At 37.6% G+C, this 20,508-nt stretch overlaps 1 protein-coding gene across 1 annotated transcript; it reads left to right on the top strand.

The window, feature by feature from the left end:
* The first annotated feature begins 5,897 nt into the window (after positions 1 to 5,897).
* On the top strand, positions 5,898 to 20,464 carry LOC134843625 (ribosome quality control complex subunit TCF25-like). Its single transcript, XM_063859805.1, has 4 exons — positions 5,898 to 6,180; positions 17,173 to 17,505; positions 17,812 to 18,150; positions 19,135 to 20,464. The coding sequence occupies exons 1-4, from the start codon at positions 5,933 to 5,935 to the stop codon at positions 20,456 to 20,458; spliced, it is 2,244 nt and encodes a 747-aa protein (XP_063715875.1). The 5' UTR covers positions 5,898 to 5,932; the 3' UTR covers positions 20,459 to 20,464.
* Positions 20,465 to 20,508: the final 44 nt, after the last annotated feature.

Here is a 20,508-nt window from a genome sequence, read left to right as displayed (position 1 = left end):
AGACGACAGCACGCGATGAGGACATCGATCTCGAGTCCGGGGAGTATGTGCCAGTCGGTCATATTTAGAAGTTTGACCTTGAGAGAAGCAAAAAACACTTGATTTTGGAGTGAAATTGAATTTTTCAAAAATTCGAATGGAGACTGTCATGCACGATTTTCTCGCGATAACTGAAAGTCAAAAAAAGAGAAGTCAGAACAATCGAGTGACAGTCGCGGGAAAGTTGCAAGATAAATCAGTAGGAAATTGCTATTCGCAATTTCCGTCACAGTAACAATCTAGAGTAGAGCTGTCCCATTCGAAACAGAAAGAAGCGTATTCCCACGAACTGGATTATTGTGACTTGACTGGAGTATTATTCTAAACTGGACTAGAGTGAACCTTCGGTGGAAAGGTGGACAGCTTGAGTGTCCCAATGGTTCACGAGAAACTATAGTCTAGAGTACAAGCTTGTTCTTGTTGTTAAAACTGACAAACATTAAACTCATTTTAGTTACATTATTTAATTCTCGAGTTAATTACCGACTGAAGTACTTCCCTTTCTTGAGCGTGCTACAATGTGAGTACTAATTTAAATTTCTAGAGTGTGTTTTATGATTGTTATGTTGAGGTAAGGCGAGTTTTAGGTTGATCCATCTGAAATGGATCAAAGTTCCACTGTCTAATAAAAAGTAACTTAACGGATTGTTCCGACCCGGTTTTTAACGGCGTTCATGTATTTTGGGTATCTAGAGACCTAAGTATGGGGACGTTCTTAATTCTAGAGTGGGGTATATTTTAGTAGTAGCCTTTAAGCTGTAACGGGTCGTAGTCTCATGTCACAAACGAACCGAATTGGCTCCGACTGATTTGAGGTAGAAAAACACAAGAGATAGTGTCCCTGACTCTTGAGCCAATAGTTATAGGGCCTATTTTTCTTAAGCCTCATGTGTGACTGCAGTAGACGAATGTTACAAATCGGTTTTATTTGAAATTTGATGTTCTGAAAATACATTTTTCATTGATGATATTCTTCATCGTTTCAGTATTTTAGTGCTTCGAGGACAAACAGAAATGATGATATCTTTCAGAATCAATTGATAGTATATGTTTTCTTGGCTGAAATGAATACATCACTAGGGTTGCTGTCATCAATGAAAAAGGTTCGTGCTCCGAGGAAGCACTCATGTCCAGTAAGTACCCGTGGAGACAATTGATCCCGATGCTTTTTTATATGACCTTTTCTGCTGTCTGAAAGAAAACGTGTTTTGCTTTCAAACTGTTTGGGCTTGTGATACATCATGAAAGCAGGCGATGTATTTGTTGTCGCGGCTGCAATTCCTGTACAAATTGATGTAGTTGCACCAATTATTTTTAAACTAATGATGTCTAGCGTATGTATATTATGCAGCTCAGCAGCTGCTGAAACACCATGCCATTGTGCGATAGCAAGGATATTGTTATTGGGTACTAGACTTTATCCGGTAAACAACTTTGTCCACAGGACTCATTGAACTGGTTCATAATGAATTCAAAATTTATAGTGTTTATCTTCCACGCTTAGCATGGTGGTAACGTATACGCCTAGGCAACGAATAGTCCCAGGTTCGAATCTGAACAGGACCAATTTTTTTTTCAAACGGTAATTGTTCCGGTTCCAAAAAAAATTCGGCCTATCATTTGTCTTATGAACATTGATGTTTTCCCCAAGATCATATCATCTGTCTGCTTATGTTTTATTGGCTTAGTTGCCACATCTAAGAATCGTTTATTTTAGCTGTAAACAATTTTAACTGCAGTTGTTTTTAGCATTTTTTTGTCTTTTTATCGGCTTAATAATTTGCGGCCTAATTAATATCAACTTAGTGGCCTCTTATTGCGTCGTTTTGTCCGAAAAAAGTTTTTGTTCGCGTGTGTGTGCTCTGACGGAAAAAAGGACTTGACATTTATTTATAAGCCAAGAATTTTTCTGAATTTCTTTTCGGCACGAAGGGTTTCTGCTCAGGTTTTTTTGGCTTTGTTACCGCTTAGTAGTTATAAATTCAAATCCAATCAACCATCTGGCGTAGAGTTAAAACAACTGCTTTAGATGGCAATGATTTTAGCAAACACTTTTTTGGCTTTCTCGGATTATCATCCGTCTGATTATTTCTGTCGGCTTAGATCCCGTAGCTCGATGGTTCAGCTTTATTCCAAGTTGCTGTAACCCCCATACTTGAGACGACAAATCCAGCGAGTTCGATTCCCGCTGAGACTTTGTTTTTCTTCTAAATAGAAAATTTTGGCTAATTTAGATTACTGTCTGTCTGCTTAGTTCCGCAGAAAGGACTTTTTTGAATACTTGGTTTCTTTATAGCATTTTCAAAGCTCTTTGTAGAGTTTCTATTGGTGAAGGCAATTTTGTTTTGGATATTTTGGACTTTGTTGCAATTTTTATTGGCAAAAACGATTTTTTGATTTTTTTTCCGTTTGATTTTCATAACATTCATATTTGTATCGCAAGTGGTGCGAAGCTCAGCTTCGCCTCTGTGTTCAATTTTAGCTGTTAGAAAGTTTCGTTTGATAGAAAAATTAGACGGCTTTATTATTTACGCTCTAAATTAGACATGTTTGTAAATCGGTGGTCATAAGTCTTGGCATCGCTTCAATTTACTTGCCCCTAAATTTTTGTCCATATTTTTTTTCTGAACTAAGTAATCTCATAATGTTTGTGTAGATATTTGGATGCGAGGTGTCGTTTCCTTTCTCTTACAAATTAAAACGACATTTGAAGACTCATGAGAATTTCAAAGCTCATTTTGGAAAACAGCCGATTAAAACAGTGTTCCGCTTAAAACAACGTTATGAAGAGTTGCTGCGCAATCCAGAATACGTAAAGCAGAGAACAAAAAATACGCATGATAAACCGTTATTTGTGAGTGAAGACGACTCTAATATTTGGGTAATCGGTAGCGAAGAAACACATAATCTGCACCAGACAGTTTTTGAGTCACTTCAACAATCAGGCCACGATTACACGGCGGGAGAATCCGAATATGAGTTCAACAACGATATTATGTCAACCGATTTAGGACATGATTTGGATTATGGTTTGGAACCGGACCATTTTTTATACACAGAGAAATTGTTTCCAGATACTCATAACTATGCGCTGTGTTCAGATAATCACTCAGAGCCCGAAACTTTTTCTGAATCAATATCATCAAAAACAAGACAACAAGAGAAGGCTGCAAAAAAGAATGACCATTCAGGTTACAGCTCGTCAGTGCAATTATAGTATACTATTTGATAGTTTCTTCTTATAAGGCTAGTGATCGAGAAAGTATGTTGTAGCAAATATTTGTCTAAATAGAGTTTCGTAAGCTATGTTTTAAGTCTGCAATGTTTCAACTCTAAGCTATGTTATCACCTTGTGAAATATTGTTTTCTTTTCTGAAAAAAAACCCGCTTTACTTATTATTCCGACTAATTTCGGAGAAAATAACGGAGGATTTGTGCTCGGGGTGTTTTTTCTCCAGGCTTTTAAACTAGCAATTTTGTAGGCATGTCAAATTTCAAAACATGCTCAATTTCTTGAAAACTCAAATAAAACTACCGCATCTTGGTCGGTTCATTTTCTTTTTTAAAATATCATTTTTATTATCTGGTACTAGTTTTTATTGGCCTACTTTGTGAAGCATGGATTTTATTTTGATACAAAAATTCTGACAATAGATGAAGTTTCTGTAATTTGTCATTTTACGAAGTCTGGTTTTGAAATGTTTGTGTTTTCAATGTTTGTGTCAAAATCATTGATAGTGAGTTTGCTTTTGAAAGTCTCGCATTTGAAAGTAAGCTCATAATTAACGCTTGCGTTCAGAGTTGAAGTCAAAGTTTTCGGTCATAGAATTGTTCATAATTTTCTAGATTTCGTTTCTAGATGCCAATGGCTGATCAAAAAATATATGAAATCCGAATCTACAGATGCAAGCCAGATGAATTTCAATCTTTTATAAAGCTAGTCGATTCTCCCGAATATGCAGTGCGCCTGCAAATGTCGACGCCATACGGAATATGGCGAACTGAAATCGGGGAGTTAAATCAGCTGTTTCACATTTGGGGCTATGATAGTTTGCAAAACAGAGCAGACGCTCGGAAGAGTCTAAGTGAAAATGACAAATGGAAAAGTTTCATCCCCGAAATAGCGTCGAAGTGGACATCTCAAACAAGTCACGTTGCTAGAGCTTTTTCTCACGTCAGCCTGGAATCGAAGTTCCACAATGGGACTTATTTCTACATGTACACTGAAGATGAAAGCTACACGAATGTTACTATCGATGCTAAATTCCTGAATTCTATCGCACTTCTTGCTGCTTTCAAGGTGTTTTTAGGAGGCCCTTGTGGGGCGAGGTATTTCGTTCTAAATGCTCGAAGTGTAAATGACGTTGAAGAGTTTTTGGAAGATAATCACAAAGAGTTTGAGAAACACAAAGTTGTGGCGACTTTACTGAACGCACTGCCAGTATCACCCTTGCGATGAAGTATGAAAATGAAAACATAATTATGTAAATTGTTAATTGATTTCTTACTGAGATCGTAATTCGTATTCTTATTTCATGACCTAACAAATATTTGAACTTGAAAAATAGATTCTTTGGGGGTGGCCATGATCATTTTTGCGATATTATCTTTTTTAAGGGTCGATGATTCAAGTGAAACACGTATATAGGTCTTGTGGTTTTCTTTTGTTTTTCTAGGGAAAAGCTTAAAATTAGCTCAAATTTGAGTTTCAGTCAGAATAGATAAAATTGAAATTTTTGCGGGAAAAATTGAATGGTCGGACTTAAGGAGGTTGTCTGTTTATGTTTTGTCGGCTTAGTTATCACATCAACATTTTTTTATAGCGCTGTAAGCCATTTCATTGTATTTTCAAATGTTGATTTGATGATAAGTTTACTAACCCTGACCTAGTTTATTTTCCTTTTCTTTTTTGTTTAATCTTTATTCGGCCTAAATAATTTCGGCTCATATTTTCATCGGATTAGTAAAAATTTTTTTTGTCGTTTAAAAGAGTTTTTGTATTCAATTTTATCAAAAAAATTCGGGTCGGGTGTGGTTTAAAAGTTCAAAGCTTAAAAAGTTTTTAATGAAAACAATTTCTTATGACGTTTTTTGGGCTCACTAGGCATCTTAGTGGCCGCGCAGTACTCGCTAAAAGTTTTCTTTTATAATTGGTGGGTTTCAGTCTCATTTTTATTCTCTAGATTGCGATGCTAGATTGCGCTTGCGTTGTTTCGCAGGTGATGCGAAGCTTAGCTTCGCGTTTCAAGTTTACTTCAAATTCTTTGCGAAAAGGAAGGCACAAAAAAGATCACACAAGAGGTGTAAGTTTCTTACCGCTCTCATGGTTCGCTGCAAAATGAAAGTAGTGTAATGTTTTTTTTAGCATTTTGGTTTTTTGATTGGGGAGTTTGTCATAACTATCGCTATCTAAATGGGTGGTTTTTGAAAAAGTTTGAGGGTTTATTTGGGTCATCTACGTGTCAAATAACGTATCAAGGTAAATTACAGTAATTTTTTTGAAGCATTTTGAACTTTAGTTTGATCTAATTATCGTTATAATTTTGAGAGCTTTTCTGGGTCAACCGAGTTCTTTTTCATTAAGCTGATTTCGGAAGTTTTCGCACAGAAATGGCAATTTTGACGTCGTTCATTTAGCAAAACATCGAGAAAGATAGGGCGTCGTGCTAGCGCTACCCATCTGCGCATGCTTCCTTTGTATTGTAATGCAATTCAAGTAGTTCTGTCCAAACCTTTAAGATCTAGCCGTGTGCATTTTCAAGAAAGGTCTTAATTTGGTAAACGATAGCTCGCTTAGTAAAAAATATTTTAGATGACAGCTCTGAAGGCATGTTGTGCATGAACTGTATTTAAGATTATCTGTTGGGTTTTGCAGACGAGTAACTATTAAACCATGTCAACAAGGGCGTACCGCAGAGCACTAGCGGAGAAACAAGGCGATGGTCCAAGTGATGTTAGCAAATCAGACAACCAAGATGCGAATGCCGAATCATCGGGAGGAGAAAATTGTGATCTAATCGCAAAGCCTATTTCGAAGTTTTCGGCTGATATTCTTGATGATTATTTTGGCGGCGAAGACAGTGAACAAGAGGAACAGCATGAACCAAAAGAAATCGAGAAAGTCTGCGAGTCCAAAAATAGGTAAAATATAAAATCCTTCCTGAATGAAAAAAGATTGCCCTTTTTTAAGGCTGTACAAACCAGCCCACATTTTAAACGAAAATAGCCGTTTACTTTGCTGTGTAAGTAGCACAGAATATTCCGACCACACTGATTCCTCCTGTGAGTAGTTTGAAACTTTATATTATTTTCTTACTTTGTGTTTTTTTAATAATGTGCAGTTCAGTTAGTTGAACAAACAGTGTTGTTTTTTGGTAAAATAACGGAAACAGCACTAGATTTGGAATTGGGTATCCTCGAAATGTTAGTTGAATGTCATACCTTGTAAATGTGGTAAAATGCAGACAAGTTTTTTTCTCGACTTGGAGACAAGTTTTTTCAATATTGTTCAGAATCCAAATCACGAGCATTTTAGTTAGATACCAAAGACTGCTTCGAGGTTTCTTTAAAGTTGTTAGAATGCATTGAAAAAAAATCTGCGGCATAGTTCCTTTCCATTACGAAGTGGTCGAAGCAGCAAAGTTTTATTTCAAAATAATAATGAAAAAATTGTAAACTACCTTTGGTGTTGACAGCATTAAATTATTAAGCCAGCAAAAGTTGCCATCTAAAGCAGAACAACATGCAAGATGCTTACTGTCTTTGGATTTTGAACAGAACTGAGCTTGCCTTTAGCACAAATTTTCTGATCTTGCTCAAACGAAAAGGAGCAATCTATAGGTCTGTCTATCTATATCTATTTTAAATTTCAATGCGTGCGACACGGATCTCTTCATATTTAAGCAAAATATTTTTGCATGTTGAACGAAAGAACTTTTACACAGCTAGCATGATTGTCCTCTTTATGAATGCTAGGCCAATTGAAAGGCCCGAATCTACAGCTGTAGCTATGATGCCAGCATGGTAGGGGAGGAGGAGCGCAGCGCAGTGAAGTGTAATGTAAAGTTGAATTCATCCATCTATAAATTATATAACGAGCGTTTTTTGTTTCAGCGTTTATCTCACCAATTTCGAAATTGGTAACCCCATGAACGGGTGCTGTCAGGATTCTCTCGTAGTTGAAAAATTGGCTTCAAAATATGAAAACCGGAGTCTTTTAAGTTTCCGAGAAATGACGTTTTTTCAAATGTTTTGGAAAATTAAGTTTTCAGAATTATCCAAAATTTGAATTTCTCATATGTTCGGGCGCTGTCAGGCTTCTCTCTGGGTTTTCAAGTCTCTTTGCCAAGTTTGACTACTCAAAGCTTTATAGTTTCTAAAAAATGCCGTTTTTCTCGATTTTTTGAAAAATTCTCTTGTATCTTTGTTTGAAGCTTTCAGTTCTATGGTGGGTTGCTGTCAAATTAGTCTCAATATATAACTATCGCTATCTAAATGGGTGGTTTTTGAAAAAGTTTGAGGGATTATTTGGGTCATCTACGTGTCAAATAACGTATCAAGGTAAATTACAGTAATTTTTTTGAAGCATTTTGAACTTTAGTTTGATCTAATTATCGTTATAATTTTGAGAGCTTTTCTGGGTCAACCGAGTTTTTTTTCATTTAGCTGATTTTGGAAGTTTTCGCACAGAAATGGCAATTTTGACGTCGTTCATTTAGCAAAACATCGAGAAAGATAGGGCGTCGTGCTAGCGCTACCCATCTGCGCATGCTTCCTTTGTATTGTAATGCAATTCAAGTAGTTCTGTCCAAACCTTTAAGATCTAGCCGTGTGCAATTTCAAGAAAGGAAGGTCTTAATTTGGAAAACGATAGCTCGCTAAGTAAAAATATTTTAGATAACAGCTCTGAAGGCATGTTGTGCATGAACTGTATTTAAGATTATCTGTTGGGTTTTTCAGACGAGTAACTATTAAACCATGTCAACAAGGGCGTACCGCAGAGCACTAGCGGAGAAACAACGCGATGGTCCAAGTGATGTTAGCAAATCAGACAACCAAGATGCGAATGCCGAATCATCGGGAGGAGAAAATTGTGATCTAATCGCAAAGCCTATTTCGAAGTTTTCGGCTGATATTCTTGATGATTATTTTGGCGGCGAAGACAGTGAACAAGAGGAACAGCATGAACCAAAAGAAATCGAGAAAGTCTGCGAGTCCAAAAATAGATAAAATATAAAATCCTTCCTGAATGAAAAAAGATTGCCCTTTTTTAAGGCTGTACAAACCAGCCCACATTTTAAACGAAAATAGCCGTTTACTTTGCTGTGTAAGTAGCACAGAATATTCCGACCACACTGATTCCTCCTGTGAGTAGTTTGAAACTTTATATTATTTCCTACTTTGTGTTTTTTTAATAATGTGCAGTTCAGTTAGTTGAACAAACAGTGTTGTTTTTTGGTAAATTAACGGAAACAGCACTAGATTTGGAATTGGGTATCCTCGAAATATTAGTTGAATGTCATACCTTGTAAATGTGGTAAAATGCAGACAAGTTTTTTCTCGACTTGGAGACAAGTTTTTTCAATATTGTTCAGAATCCAAATCACGAGCATTTTAGTTAGATACCAAAGACTGCTTCGAGGTTTCTTTAAAGTTGTTAGAATGCATTGAAAAAAATCTGCTGCATAGTTCCTTTCCATTACGAAGTGGTCGAAGCAGCAAAGTTTTATTTCAAAATAATAATGAAAAAATTGTAAACTACCTTTGGTGTTGACAACATTAAATTATTAAGCCAGCAAAAGTTGCCACCTAAAGCAGAACAACATGCAAGATGCTTACTGTCTTTGGATTTTGATCAGAACTGAGCTTGCCTTTAGCACCAATTTTCTGATCTTGCTCAAACGAAAAGGAGCAATCTATAGGTCGGTCTAGCTATATCTATTTTAAATTTCAATGCGTGCGACTCGGATCTCTTCATATTTAAGCAAAATATTTTTGCATGTTGAACGAAAGAACTTTTACACAGCTAGCATGATTGTCCAGTTTATGAATGCTAGGCCAATTGAAAGGCCCGAATCTACAGCTGTAGCTATGATGCCAGCATGGAGGAGCGCAGCGCAGTGAAGTTTAATGTAAAGTTGAATTCATCCATCTATAAATTATATAACGAGCGTTTTTTGTTTCCGCATTTATCTCACCAATTTCGAAATTGGTAACCCCATGAACGGGTGCTGTCAATATTCTCTCGTAGTTGAAAAATTGGCTTCAAAATATGAAAACCTGAGTCTTAAGTTTCCGAGAAATGACGTTTTTTCAAATGTTTTGGAAAATTAAGTTTTCAGAATTATCCAAAATTTGAATTTCTCATATGTTCGGGCGCTGTCAGGCTTCTCTCTGGGGATTCAAGTCTCTTTGCCAAGTTTGACTACTCAAAGCTTTTTAGTTTCTAAAAAATGCAGTTTTTCTCGATTTTTTGAAAAGTTCTCTTGTATCTTTGTTTGAAGCTTTCAGTTCTATGGTGGGTTGCTGTCAAATTAGTCTCAGTTTATTTATATCTGGCATTCAATTTTGACTGCTCAACGCTTCTCAATTTTCATGAGACGACCCTTTTATTTTTCAAACCTTCGAAAAAGTTAAATTAAAAATATAATTTTCAAAGTTTGAAGTTCTCTACCCTGCTGGGGCGATGTCAGGGTTTCCTCAGCTGTTGTACATGGTTCATCTAAGCATCAATCCAAATATCCATACATCAATCCAACCATATATCCATCAAGCCATCTATCAATATAGCCATCGGTACAATGATACATCAGCCATCGTTCCATCCACCCATGAAGCGATCCAACCAGCCAATTTATCTTAATTCTGACCATTCTTTGAGCCATCTAGCCTTCCATTCGTCTCTCCAGAAATCCAGGTTTAGCAATCTATCAGGCCATCATCAAGCGATTCATCCACCCATTCATCCATGCAATCGGCCATCCATCAACTGTTTTATCCCTCCATGCAATAAGCTATCCATCTATCAATCCATCCAGTCATTGATCCTCTAAGAGCTTTCAAACCTTGTTCCATCCGTTCATCTAGCCATTCATCTATCCATCAGCTTAGCCATCCATCCATCTAGCAGGCCATCCATCCCACTATACGACCATTCAGTCATGCATTTAACTAATCAGTCATCCATCTATCCTGCCCTCCAACCCATTCATCCTATGAGCGATCCATCCCGCCATCCAAACTGCTATCCATTCATCAAGCAATCCGTCCAGTCAGACATTCAATCATTCGCCCATCCATCTAGCCATTCGTTGATCCTACCATCCTTTCGTCCTGCCATCCATCCATCTGTCCATTCATTCATCCAGTCATCTGTCTAACAAGCCATACATCTAGCCGTTAGTTCTTCCAGTTTTCCATTCATCCACGCACCCATTCATTTAATCATTTAACAATCCATCCATCCATTAAGTCATTCATCTAGCCATCCAGATATGTATACAGCCAACCGTTTATTTGACCATCTATCTACCCAAAAATTCATTTATCCCAGCATCCATCTATCAATTCAACCAATTTTCAAGCCACGCATTATACTCCAACCTGCCATCCATTCATTAATCTATCCGTGGACCCATTGATCCCTCTACCCGTCCAACCCATATCCATGCTTCTCACCAAACCGTTCATCCATCTAACCAACGATACATTCATCCGTGAACCCATCCATCGATCTAGCTATTCAGCCATCCATCTATCCATATAGCGATTCGCCTATCTCAGCCAGCCATCAATCATCCCGTAATTCATTCGGTAGTTCATCAATCTACCTATTCATCCATCTAGATATCTATCCGTCTCTCAATCCATCAAGCCATCCGTCCCTTCAGCCAGCCATCAGTCGATCTATCTAGCCATTCACCAAACCATTCATCCATCCATTCTCCCATCCATCCATGCTTTGATCAGTGTAACCTTCCATCCAACCCGTCATCCATACATCCAGCCAGTCATCCTTTAATCCAGCCATCACTAAAGCCATCCATCCATTAAACCATCGATGCAACGAGCCGTCTAACCATTCATCTAGACAGCCATCCATGCGTCAATCCAGCTATCCATTCATCCTGCCATCATTCCATCCATTTATTCGTCCAGGCATCGCTACAACCAGTTAACTATTCATCAATCCAAAATATTTTTCTGTTGAGGGTGAACCTTGCCATTTTGCTGGAGCAGCTTTAGCTGCAGTGGGTCTGCTAGTTTGATTGATTTTCAAAGGCTGCACAATTAGTGAAGTAGTTTTAGAAAGCCACTATTGAAGGGATGGCGACCCATAGCTCAACCTAACGTCTTATCATAAAGACAATTGTTTCATAATCAAAGTGCTAGTAAAAAGATTTTTTTAATCCGAGTTTTTGAAGCTGCGTCTTTATAGAAAATTGATATAGTTAGCTGAAATTCAGCTAGGTTCAAAGCAAACTAGATGAGGCACTGAAAAACTATAATTACTTTTAGTTTTCGTTTGCTGACATAAGGTTTTACATTTAGAATTAAATAATATTCCGAGAGGCCGCTAGAAAACGTCTGGGCTTATCAAGCGAACAAGAGAAACCTCAAAATTCGATCTGGTCTAATCTAAATTACTTAGGCTCTGAAAAAAAAGTACTGAGCCATTTTGCATTCGTATACTGGCATTAAGGTTTTCCTTCAGAATTGGTCGTTCTTTTTTGTACTGTTTATGATCACACAAGCTACCGGGCACCTTTTGCCAAAAATACTGAAAAAAATACCGCACCCATTGCCAAAAAGTAATGAAAAAAGTACCAAAAAGTGCTGACTCATTTTGCCTTCGTATACTGGCATTAAGGTTTTCCTTCAGAATTGGTCGTTCTTTTTTGAACTGTTTTTGATCACACAAGCTACCGGGCACCTTTTGCCAAAATACTGAAAAAAATACGGCACCCATTGCCAAAAAAAATGAAAAAAGTACCAAAAAGTGCTGACTCATTTTGCCTTCGTATACTGGCATTAAGTTTTTCCTCAGCATCGGTTGTTCTTTTTTGCACGGTTTATGGTCACACAAGCTACATACTGCTTTCACATATTGGGGGAGCCTCGCCGAACTGCTCCATCCCGCTAGTTCCAAAGCAAGCGAGCACCTTTTGCCAAAAATACTGAAAAAAATACGGCACCCATTGCCAAAAAAAATGAAAAAAGGACCAAAAAGTGCTGACTCATTTTGCCTTCGTATACTGGCATTAAGTTTTTCCTCAGCATCGGTTGTTCTTTTTTGTACGGTTTATGGTCACACAAGCTAAATACTGCTTTCACATATTGGGGGAGCCTCGCCGAACTGCTCCATCCCGCTAGTTCCAAAGCAAGCGAGCACCTTTTGCCAAAAATACTGAAAAAAATACGGCACCCATTGCCAAAAAAAATGAAAAAAGTACTCAAAAGTGCTGACTCATTTTGCCTTCGTATACTGGCATTAAGTTTTTCCTCAGCATCGGTTGTTCTTTTTTGTACGGTTTATGGTCACACAAGCTACATACTGCTTTCACATATTGGGGGAGCCTCGCCGAACTGCTCCATCCCGCTAGTTCCAAAGCAAGCGAGAGAACCAGGGTTTCTTCATTTATATTAATTGATTTGAATCATTTCAATCTGACGTTTTTTGATTTAAATCAAAGGTGTGAAAATTTAAATTTTCTCTGTTGGTCGCGTGTTTTTCCCGCCATTTACACGCCAACTTTTACTCGCCAGTTTTGCAAAACTGGTCTATAGCATGAAGGTTCTAAGCCAAAGCTGAACGTTGATCAAACTTTCACATAATACCCTTCATTTCAATAAATTTTTGTAACACTTTTGGTTTTTCTAAGATACTGTTTTTGAAAAAATCGATTTAAATAAAAAATCCGATTCGTTTGATTTTTCATGTAAATAGGATTTTTGTGCAACCCTGGAGAGAACAACAATTTCCAAAGGTTTGGTACCATTCTTTTAAGAGTAATGAACGTTGTGAGTATTCTTATATAGGTCTTGGTGATTTTTTTTTCAGGGAAAGTCTCAAAATTTGTTCAGGCTCAATTTTGATTTTTCGCGGTTTGACTTGTGATTTATATCAGTGCATTTCCGTTGAACAGCAAAAGTGTAAAGGTCGCGAAAAATGTGATGGACTTCTAATTTCGAAAATAGAAATTAATTATCAGATTTCCCGGGGAAATAAAAGTGTTATCTATTTATCAAGTTATCTCAGTTTTTTCAGTTTTCTTGCGTTCATCACTTTTTTCCAACTGTCAGTTTGCTATGTTTGTTGATAGAAGCAAAATTGAAGCACAGCTTGTCGTTTATTCTTTTTGCATAATTTTCAAATCTTTCGAACTTAAGGGAATGCATTTTTTTGAGGTAAAGGTAGTACGTACGATAGCATGTCTTCCCATTTTGTTGGTGAGAAAGGCTTGAAAGAAATATGTTTCAATGTAAGTAATACCAATGTGATTTGAATATAATGGTTGATTTGTGAACATGTCGTAGTTGCCGCACAAATCAATTCGGTCGTGATCATTATCAGTTGCCATTGGGGTTAGATCTTTCATTTATTTAACAAAGTTTTAAAGTCGAAGGGAATTGGCAGTATATTTATCATTCGCTGCTTGCGCGTTTGTGCAGATGTTTGAATTAGTTTGTTCACCATGAGGAAATTGAGTGCTAAATCTTGTGTTCCTGATAGAACGGCAGTGGCTACTGCAGCAGGTGGTGTAATTGTCTACTTGAGCTCTGTTTAGTGTTTTAGATGTTTCAAAACTCTTTCTTGACCCTTTCCTTTATCGGCGTCCACCTTCATGAGGTTAGCCCGGGTCCTCTGCAGCACCTCTCGCCTTGTAAGGTTAATTTTAGGGATCATTTTATTATATCCGTTGCATTTCTTGTATTCCGGTCGATATTTTGTTGAAAACTTGGCTGCAATGCAGGCTTTCAGGTGGTTCTTTAGGTTGGCTGACTGGTAGAATTTTCTGTCACATCCGATGCATTTGTCGTTAGCATTCTCTGCATGCATCTTTTAAGCGTGATTTGCCATCCTACCCCTCCTATGCATTTGTTGCCGCCTATTCGACAAATTCATGATTCATTTTTCTCGTGCTGTGTTATCTTAATTTCTGCGTCGTCTCGTCCATTCTGGTGATGTGTTTCCTGTCCTCTTGTTTCCTTCATTTTCTTCCGTCGATTTTGTCAATCTGAAAATTACTTCTCGTGCTGTTCTCGTTTCCGTACGGCATTCTTATTACGTGTCTTAACCTTGCAAGGCTCCTCTTTTCAATTTTCATTCGTATAATTTTAATTTTTAGACTGTTCCTGACGTTCCACGCGTTTTGATGCTTTTCTTCCATCTCTCTTAACGGCGGTTTGTTTTTCGTACTCCAAATATAGCGATAACAATTATCTACTGTTGTTTGCAAACGATTTATTTCTCCGACTCTCCATGATCTGGCATGACAGTTGTACAGCATTGTACTTTCCACAATCGCTTCCACAACTCTCGCTTGTGTTCTTTTGTTAATCGTGTATTTTTCAACCGTTTCTTCACTTTAAACCATGCTCTCGTCGCTCTTCTTACTCTTCTCTTTTAGTCTACAGCTTTCCCAAGCCATAATCATAAGAATCTCGTTACTTCTGCTTCGGCCGTTTCTAACGTAATGTTTTCTTCTTTCGTGTTTGTATTTTCTCCAAAGGTTCATGTTGTATTTACTTGTTCCTTTGTCTTTTTCCAATTCATCTGACGTTGCCAGAATTGTCATATCATCCGCAAATAAAACATTTCTCACTCTTACCCATAAACAGTCTTCACTATTCGTCTTTGTTCCATGCAGCAGATTCCGGGTAGCTATTTTATTTCGATTCCAGAATTTTCTCTTTCCATTTCTATTGCTCGTATCGGTACTTGGTGGTATATGTTGAACATGATTGATGAGCTCGGGCATCCCTCCATAATCCCCTTTGTGGTCTCCACTCCCTGCTGAGTTCCTTTCCGCTTCCTTCTTCTTTTCTTGTGTCCTTCAGTTTTTCCAAAACCTCTATAGTTTTCCAAAATTTTCCATATTGGACGGTTGATTCGATGATATATTTTTTTGGAATCCAACAAGCTAGCTAGCTTGTTCTTTAATGCTCCCTTCTAGTTCATTTGTTTGTACTTTACTGCTGTCTTGTATTCTTATCGTTATTTGAGATGAGTCTGCTGTCGATCTTCCTTGTCGGAATCTATCTTGATTGCCGTCGTAGAGACCAAATTTCTCCGCCGCCCAGTCTCTTAGTGTTAAGAGTCGCGCTAGAGTTCTTGTTGTCAATGACAGCAAGCATGTTTCTCGGTAGTTATTTACGTCAGCTTTTTCGCCTTTGTTCTTTTACAGTTGTATAACTTTACCTAATATCACTATATCTTCCCATTTGTCGGCTGATTGTTGAAAAATTTTTCTAATTATTTTGGCTATTATTCTTTTCGGGAGCTGCTTTAATCGATATTATTCGCACGTTATCTTTTGGTGCTTTCTCCCTAGTTTGTTCCCATGCCTCATATATTTCTCCGTCATTTGGAATTTCGTTCATTTTGATCGCGGCTAGTTTTTGCTCTTGTGTTGCAGATGTCAGTGTTTATCCTTCTTGCTTGAATCTTTTGCTGAAGCGTATTCTGGTCTCTCGTTTTCTTTAATTTCCAGAAATGTTCTTTGAATTGTTCTATCGGTATCAGGCTTCACGCGTTGTTTTCTGATTGCGTCTTTTTCTATAATTTCATTCCTTTTTCGCTCTCGTTCCCTTACCTTTCTTTTGATTTCTTTTTTTTCTTGAATTCGTCTACTTTTTTTTTTTTGCGACAACGCTTGATATACGGTCGATAGTTTTGTGTTGTTAAATGCCACCATCAGTACTCTTTCCTGGGTCCTTACTTGACTGCCTTGCTCCTTCCAAGCTCTATCCCAAAATCCTATCAGTACTCTGGCGCATCTTTTGCCTTGTATTACCACCTTATCTTCTTCGTACCACCATTGGGTGCTTTCTTCGTAAGATGATACTTTCGATAACAGAACAATTTTTCACTTCTTCGAGATTGTGTTGAATTCTCCCTCTTCCGTCTATAAGAATATTGCAGTTTCTTATATTCCATATTGCTATCCTCGTTTCTTCCTTTACTCCTTTTTTTGCTGTGATACATTGTTTCATCTGTCGTTTTCTTTTTTCCTCACTTTGGTCGTAAGGTTCTTTGCTATCTTTCCGTCTTTTCTATTTTGGTATTTCCATTTTTCTCGCCTCTTTTCTTTCCCTCTCTCTTTCCTTTTTTTCTTGTACATCTTCTTCATTTTTGTTGCAATCCATTCTTCGTTGCCCGGTCTTGGGTTCGGATGTATCGTCTCTAGTCTTCTCACTATAACTTTCCTCTTTTGTTCTCAACTTAGAGATACTGGCCTGAGGCCCCGTTTGTTTGCCTTCAGTTTGTTTAAGGAGAAGTGTGGCTCGGCTAAGCCTAGACCCCGGCCCTTCCCAAAAAGGGTATCCAGGTTCGCACGTGTTGAAGCCCTTTTCCCTCTTTGGGGCGATGTCCATTTTGCTGCAACACTGTCCACTACTTGTAGGTAGAACATCTTGAATAGCGAGTTTTTGACCCATTCGGTAAAATATGATCATCGTCTCAGTTTTCGATTATTCCGTCTGTAGTTGAAGTTGCGCTGCATTTTGATCTTTATGAACAATTCCAGAACAATGCAGTGTAGTTTGAGAACAGCAAAAAAAACGATTTGGTTAGAATTGAGTGAATAAATTTAGTTGCTATGATCATATCAAATAAAAACAGTTTAACTAAAAAAGCACTGACCAATTTTTAATTTCTGACCAATAGCTATGAGTAGCTGTTTATTTTTATACGGAAGAACTATGTTCTTTGTTTAGTACTTAAAATGGGTTGGAGGAAGATTTAAAGCTGAAGTTGAAGTTGAGTTTCCTTTGATTTAATTTTTAAAGCAGTTACATAGCTGGGAATTGAGATCTACATATAGTTTAACTCAAACGGAATGCTGTTAAAAAATAGAATGACCATAGGAAAACCAAAAGCCTGGTGGAAATATCTTAGTTTTTGAAATTTAGGCCTGAAGCAGCAGTAGTTAAAAAGAAGCGGAAGAAAAAAAAGAAGAACAAGAGCGGGTCTGGCGTTCTAAACGGAGACACAAAGAAGGAGACTGAGCTAGACACGGACGAAGAACTTGAAAAGATAATCAAAGAAAAAGAGCAACAGGCTGTATTGAATTCAGATTTCTCCGATGAAACCAAAACAAGTTTGCTGGATGATGCGAGACATTTGGGAACTACTACTCAAGCTCAATCATGCCTGTCAATTGATGCTCGATTTCTATTGGCCGAAAACGAAATGGTCAGGATGTTCGGCTCTGACGTGTTCAGAAATATGAACAAGCAAAAAAGGTAAATTAAAACTGGTGTCGTTTTGTTAAGACTGCACTCAAAAAATTAGATATCGGATACTTATAACGATTTCTAGAAAATAATGATTTTTGCAAAGCATGTAATTAGTTTTGAAAATCAGATTGAGCTAATAATTTAAAAAAAAAACGAAAATCTTTGATCGCAAAATGTTAATAAATTGAGCTCTGTGAAGATAGAGAAATTTTTTTCCAGTTTTTTGAGATTTTGGAAATCGTGATACACAATTGTGAGTTCTTCAGTGCTCTATCTTTTTTATGATAAACTCTGTTTGTTCAATTGTTTCAGATCTCACAAACATCCTCAGAGCCGAAACACTTTCAAATTAGCCAAATACCCTCCAAACTCACCCACAATTCCAAAGGTGGGTATATCAATGACCATGTTGAAGCATGAGGCCGATAGATACATTTTCAAATTCGAGCACTCGAAGGAGTACCAGAAAGCACAAATTGCTTTCTGGAGTGCAACACATGGTATGCAACACGAGGGCCTGATGCGATTGATGCAGCAAAACTGGTTCCACCTGGACACTTTGATACAGGCCAGCAATCTGTTTCGGATGAATGATGATAGTCAGAATGCGGCAACTCTGATTGAAAGAGCTTTGTGCATATCGGAGTCAGCGTAAGTTCAACTTAATGAGTTGATACTACCGCTACATTATTTTTGAACGGATCATTTTTCGCGCATGGGATCTTTTGGCACATAAGATCATATGGCTTATGGAATTCAGTTTCATGTTACCAGCCTTTTTCCGTCTGAGGCTTGTCACCGTCGTGAATGAAATGCATATGATAATTAGATCAGTTGCTTGCTATATATTGAAGCCAGTTTTGAAGCAAGTCGAGGTTGTTGGCTCAGTCGATAAAAAGACATCAGTATCCAAAATAGCAGTATCAGATATTAGCTCTGTGAGTTCGAATCCGATAAGTAGCCGAATTTCGACTAATTCGGGGCTAATTTCTTCTTTTTCGTTTTGCACTTTCTCGCTAGTGATTGCGAAGCGTAGCTTTGACTCTGTTCAAAAATGGACTTTATTGTTCCGATTTCTTGGCGTAGTTAAACATTATCTATCCGTCCATTTTTCTCTAAATGGTATATTTTTTCAAAAATGTCCCAATCATAAACAGCATTTGAAATTGAAACTGCTTCCTTGTGATAATTTTTTGTTCGAAAATATGTTGCAAATTTTTGGCAGAATTAAACATTATATATCCATCCAGTTTTCTGTAAATTGTACAATTTTACCAAAATGTCCTAATCATAAACAGTATTTGAAACTGAAACAGCTTCATTGTGATTATTTTTTTTGTTCGAAAATATGTTGCAAATTTTTGGCAGAATTAAACATTATATATCCATCCAGTTTTCTGTAAATAGTAAAATTTTACAAAAATGTCCGAATCCTAAACAGTATTTGAAACTGAAACAGCTTCCTTGTGATAATTTTATTTTTTCGAAAGCTTGTTGCGAATTTTTGGCGGAGGCAAAATTATCTACCCATCCAGTTTTCTGGATGCGTTGCGTTCGTTTGTTTTAAAAATGTCAATCATGAAAGATTCTTGAAATTCATGTTAAGGGTCGTGAGATCAATAACATATGTTTTAGTTTCCATCCCATGTTCTCGTTGACTTCTGGAAAATGCAGACTTCCGTACAAGTATCCTGAAAACAGAAGTCTATACATGGCCATGTTTCACCAGATCCACTTTCTAACCAAAAAGGGATGTCACAGAACGTCTCTGGAGTTCTGCAAACTTATTCTCAGTTTATCCCCTGACGATGACCCTTTGTCAATTCTTTTTCTTATAGACATATGTGCTATCATGTCTAAACAGTACAAGTGGCTGATCAATTTCTACAAAGTTTGGAACCCTCTGAAAAATCTGCACCAATTGCCTAATTTTGCATACTCGGTACCACTTGCTGAGTTTCTGCTCCATGATAGTGAAAACTCAAAATACGATGAAAAACAATTGGATAAGAAGTTACAAGAGGCTCTCATAGCGTTTCCCTCAGTTTTACCAGAATTGTTGAATTTGTGTAATATTGACGCTGACGCAAAAACGGAAAGAAATAGATACTTCGGAATGTCAGCTGACACTAATCAGTTGACAATAGTGACTCAAATGTGCAGGTTATATGCTCATAGAATATTTCATGTGTGGAAGCAACCCGAAGTCATGAAGTGGCTAGAAAGATGTACAAAGGTAGCAATAGAACGGGTAAAATCAAAAGACTCTATGGTCGCGAAATCACAAAATAACAGAAAGTCACTGTACAAGGGAACCCCGCGTAATGTATACAGACATTTTATACTCTCAGATGTGAAAGAGGTGCCCGCAAATTTACCAGTTGAGCTTCAATCAGCGCCTTTGTATTCTTATGATCCTCTGCCACCGCCGGATACTGAGACCAGTTACGAACGACCTCCATCGCCCACGAGCAGATCCAGGTACCCTATTGGCAATAACCTTCTGTCGACTTTTTTGGAAGCGTTGATGCCACTTTATGGCGTAGAACAAGAAGCTCTGAATCAGGCTGGGGTCCGAGGTATTCAGATGGAGAACCCTATCGAGGTTTTAGGTGAGGGTATACAGCAAGTACCTGGCGACAATATTGCTGGAGGACCGTTAGCCGATGTCCATCAACTCGAAAATAATGATGCAAATGGGGGAAATTTAGGCGGTCAAGGAGCTGTAGCTAATCGTGAAAATCTTTTAGCCATGTTGAGAAACTGGATGCAAGTTCGAAACGATGCACCATTTGACCTTGAAGAGCGGGCTAATAATGCTGAAAATGATGAAGAGGAAAGTTCTGAAGGCGCTATTGGCGGTCTTGTTGAAGATATGACCCAAATGCAAATGGATGAAAACCTAGCACTAGCACTGGCCGCTCAAAGTGAAGATGATGATGAAACGGGAAATAATTGACTTAATAGTTCTTTTGGCATTAACCAAACTGGTGCTTGAATATTATAAAT

Source organism: Symsagittifera roscoffensis, chromosome 1, assembly GCF_963678635.1.
Source record: "Symsagittifera roscoffensis chromosome 1, txSymRosc1.1, whole genome shotgun sequence".
In the NCBI taxonomy this organism is placed as follows: domain Eukaryota; kingdom Metazoa; phylum Xenacoelomorpha; order Acoela; family Convolutidae; genus Symsagittifera; species Symsagittifera roscoffensis.
This window is presented reverse-complemented; position numbering and strand designations above follow the sequence as displayed.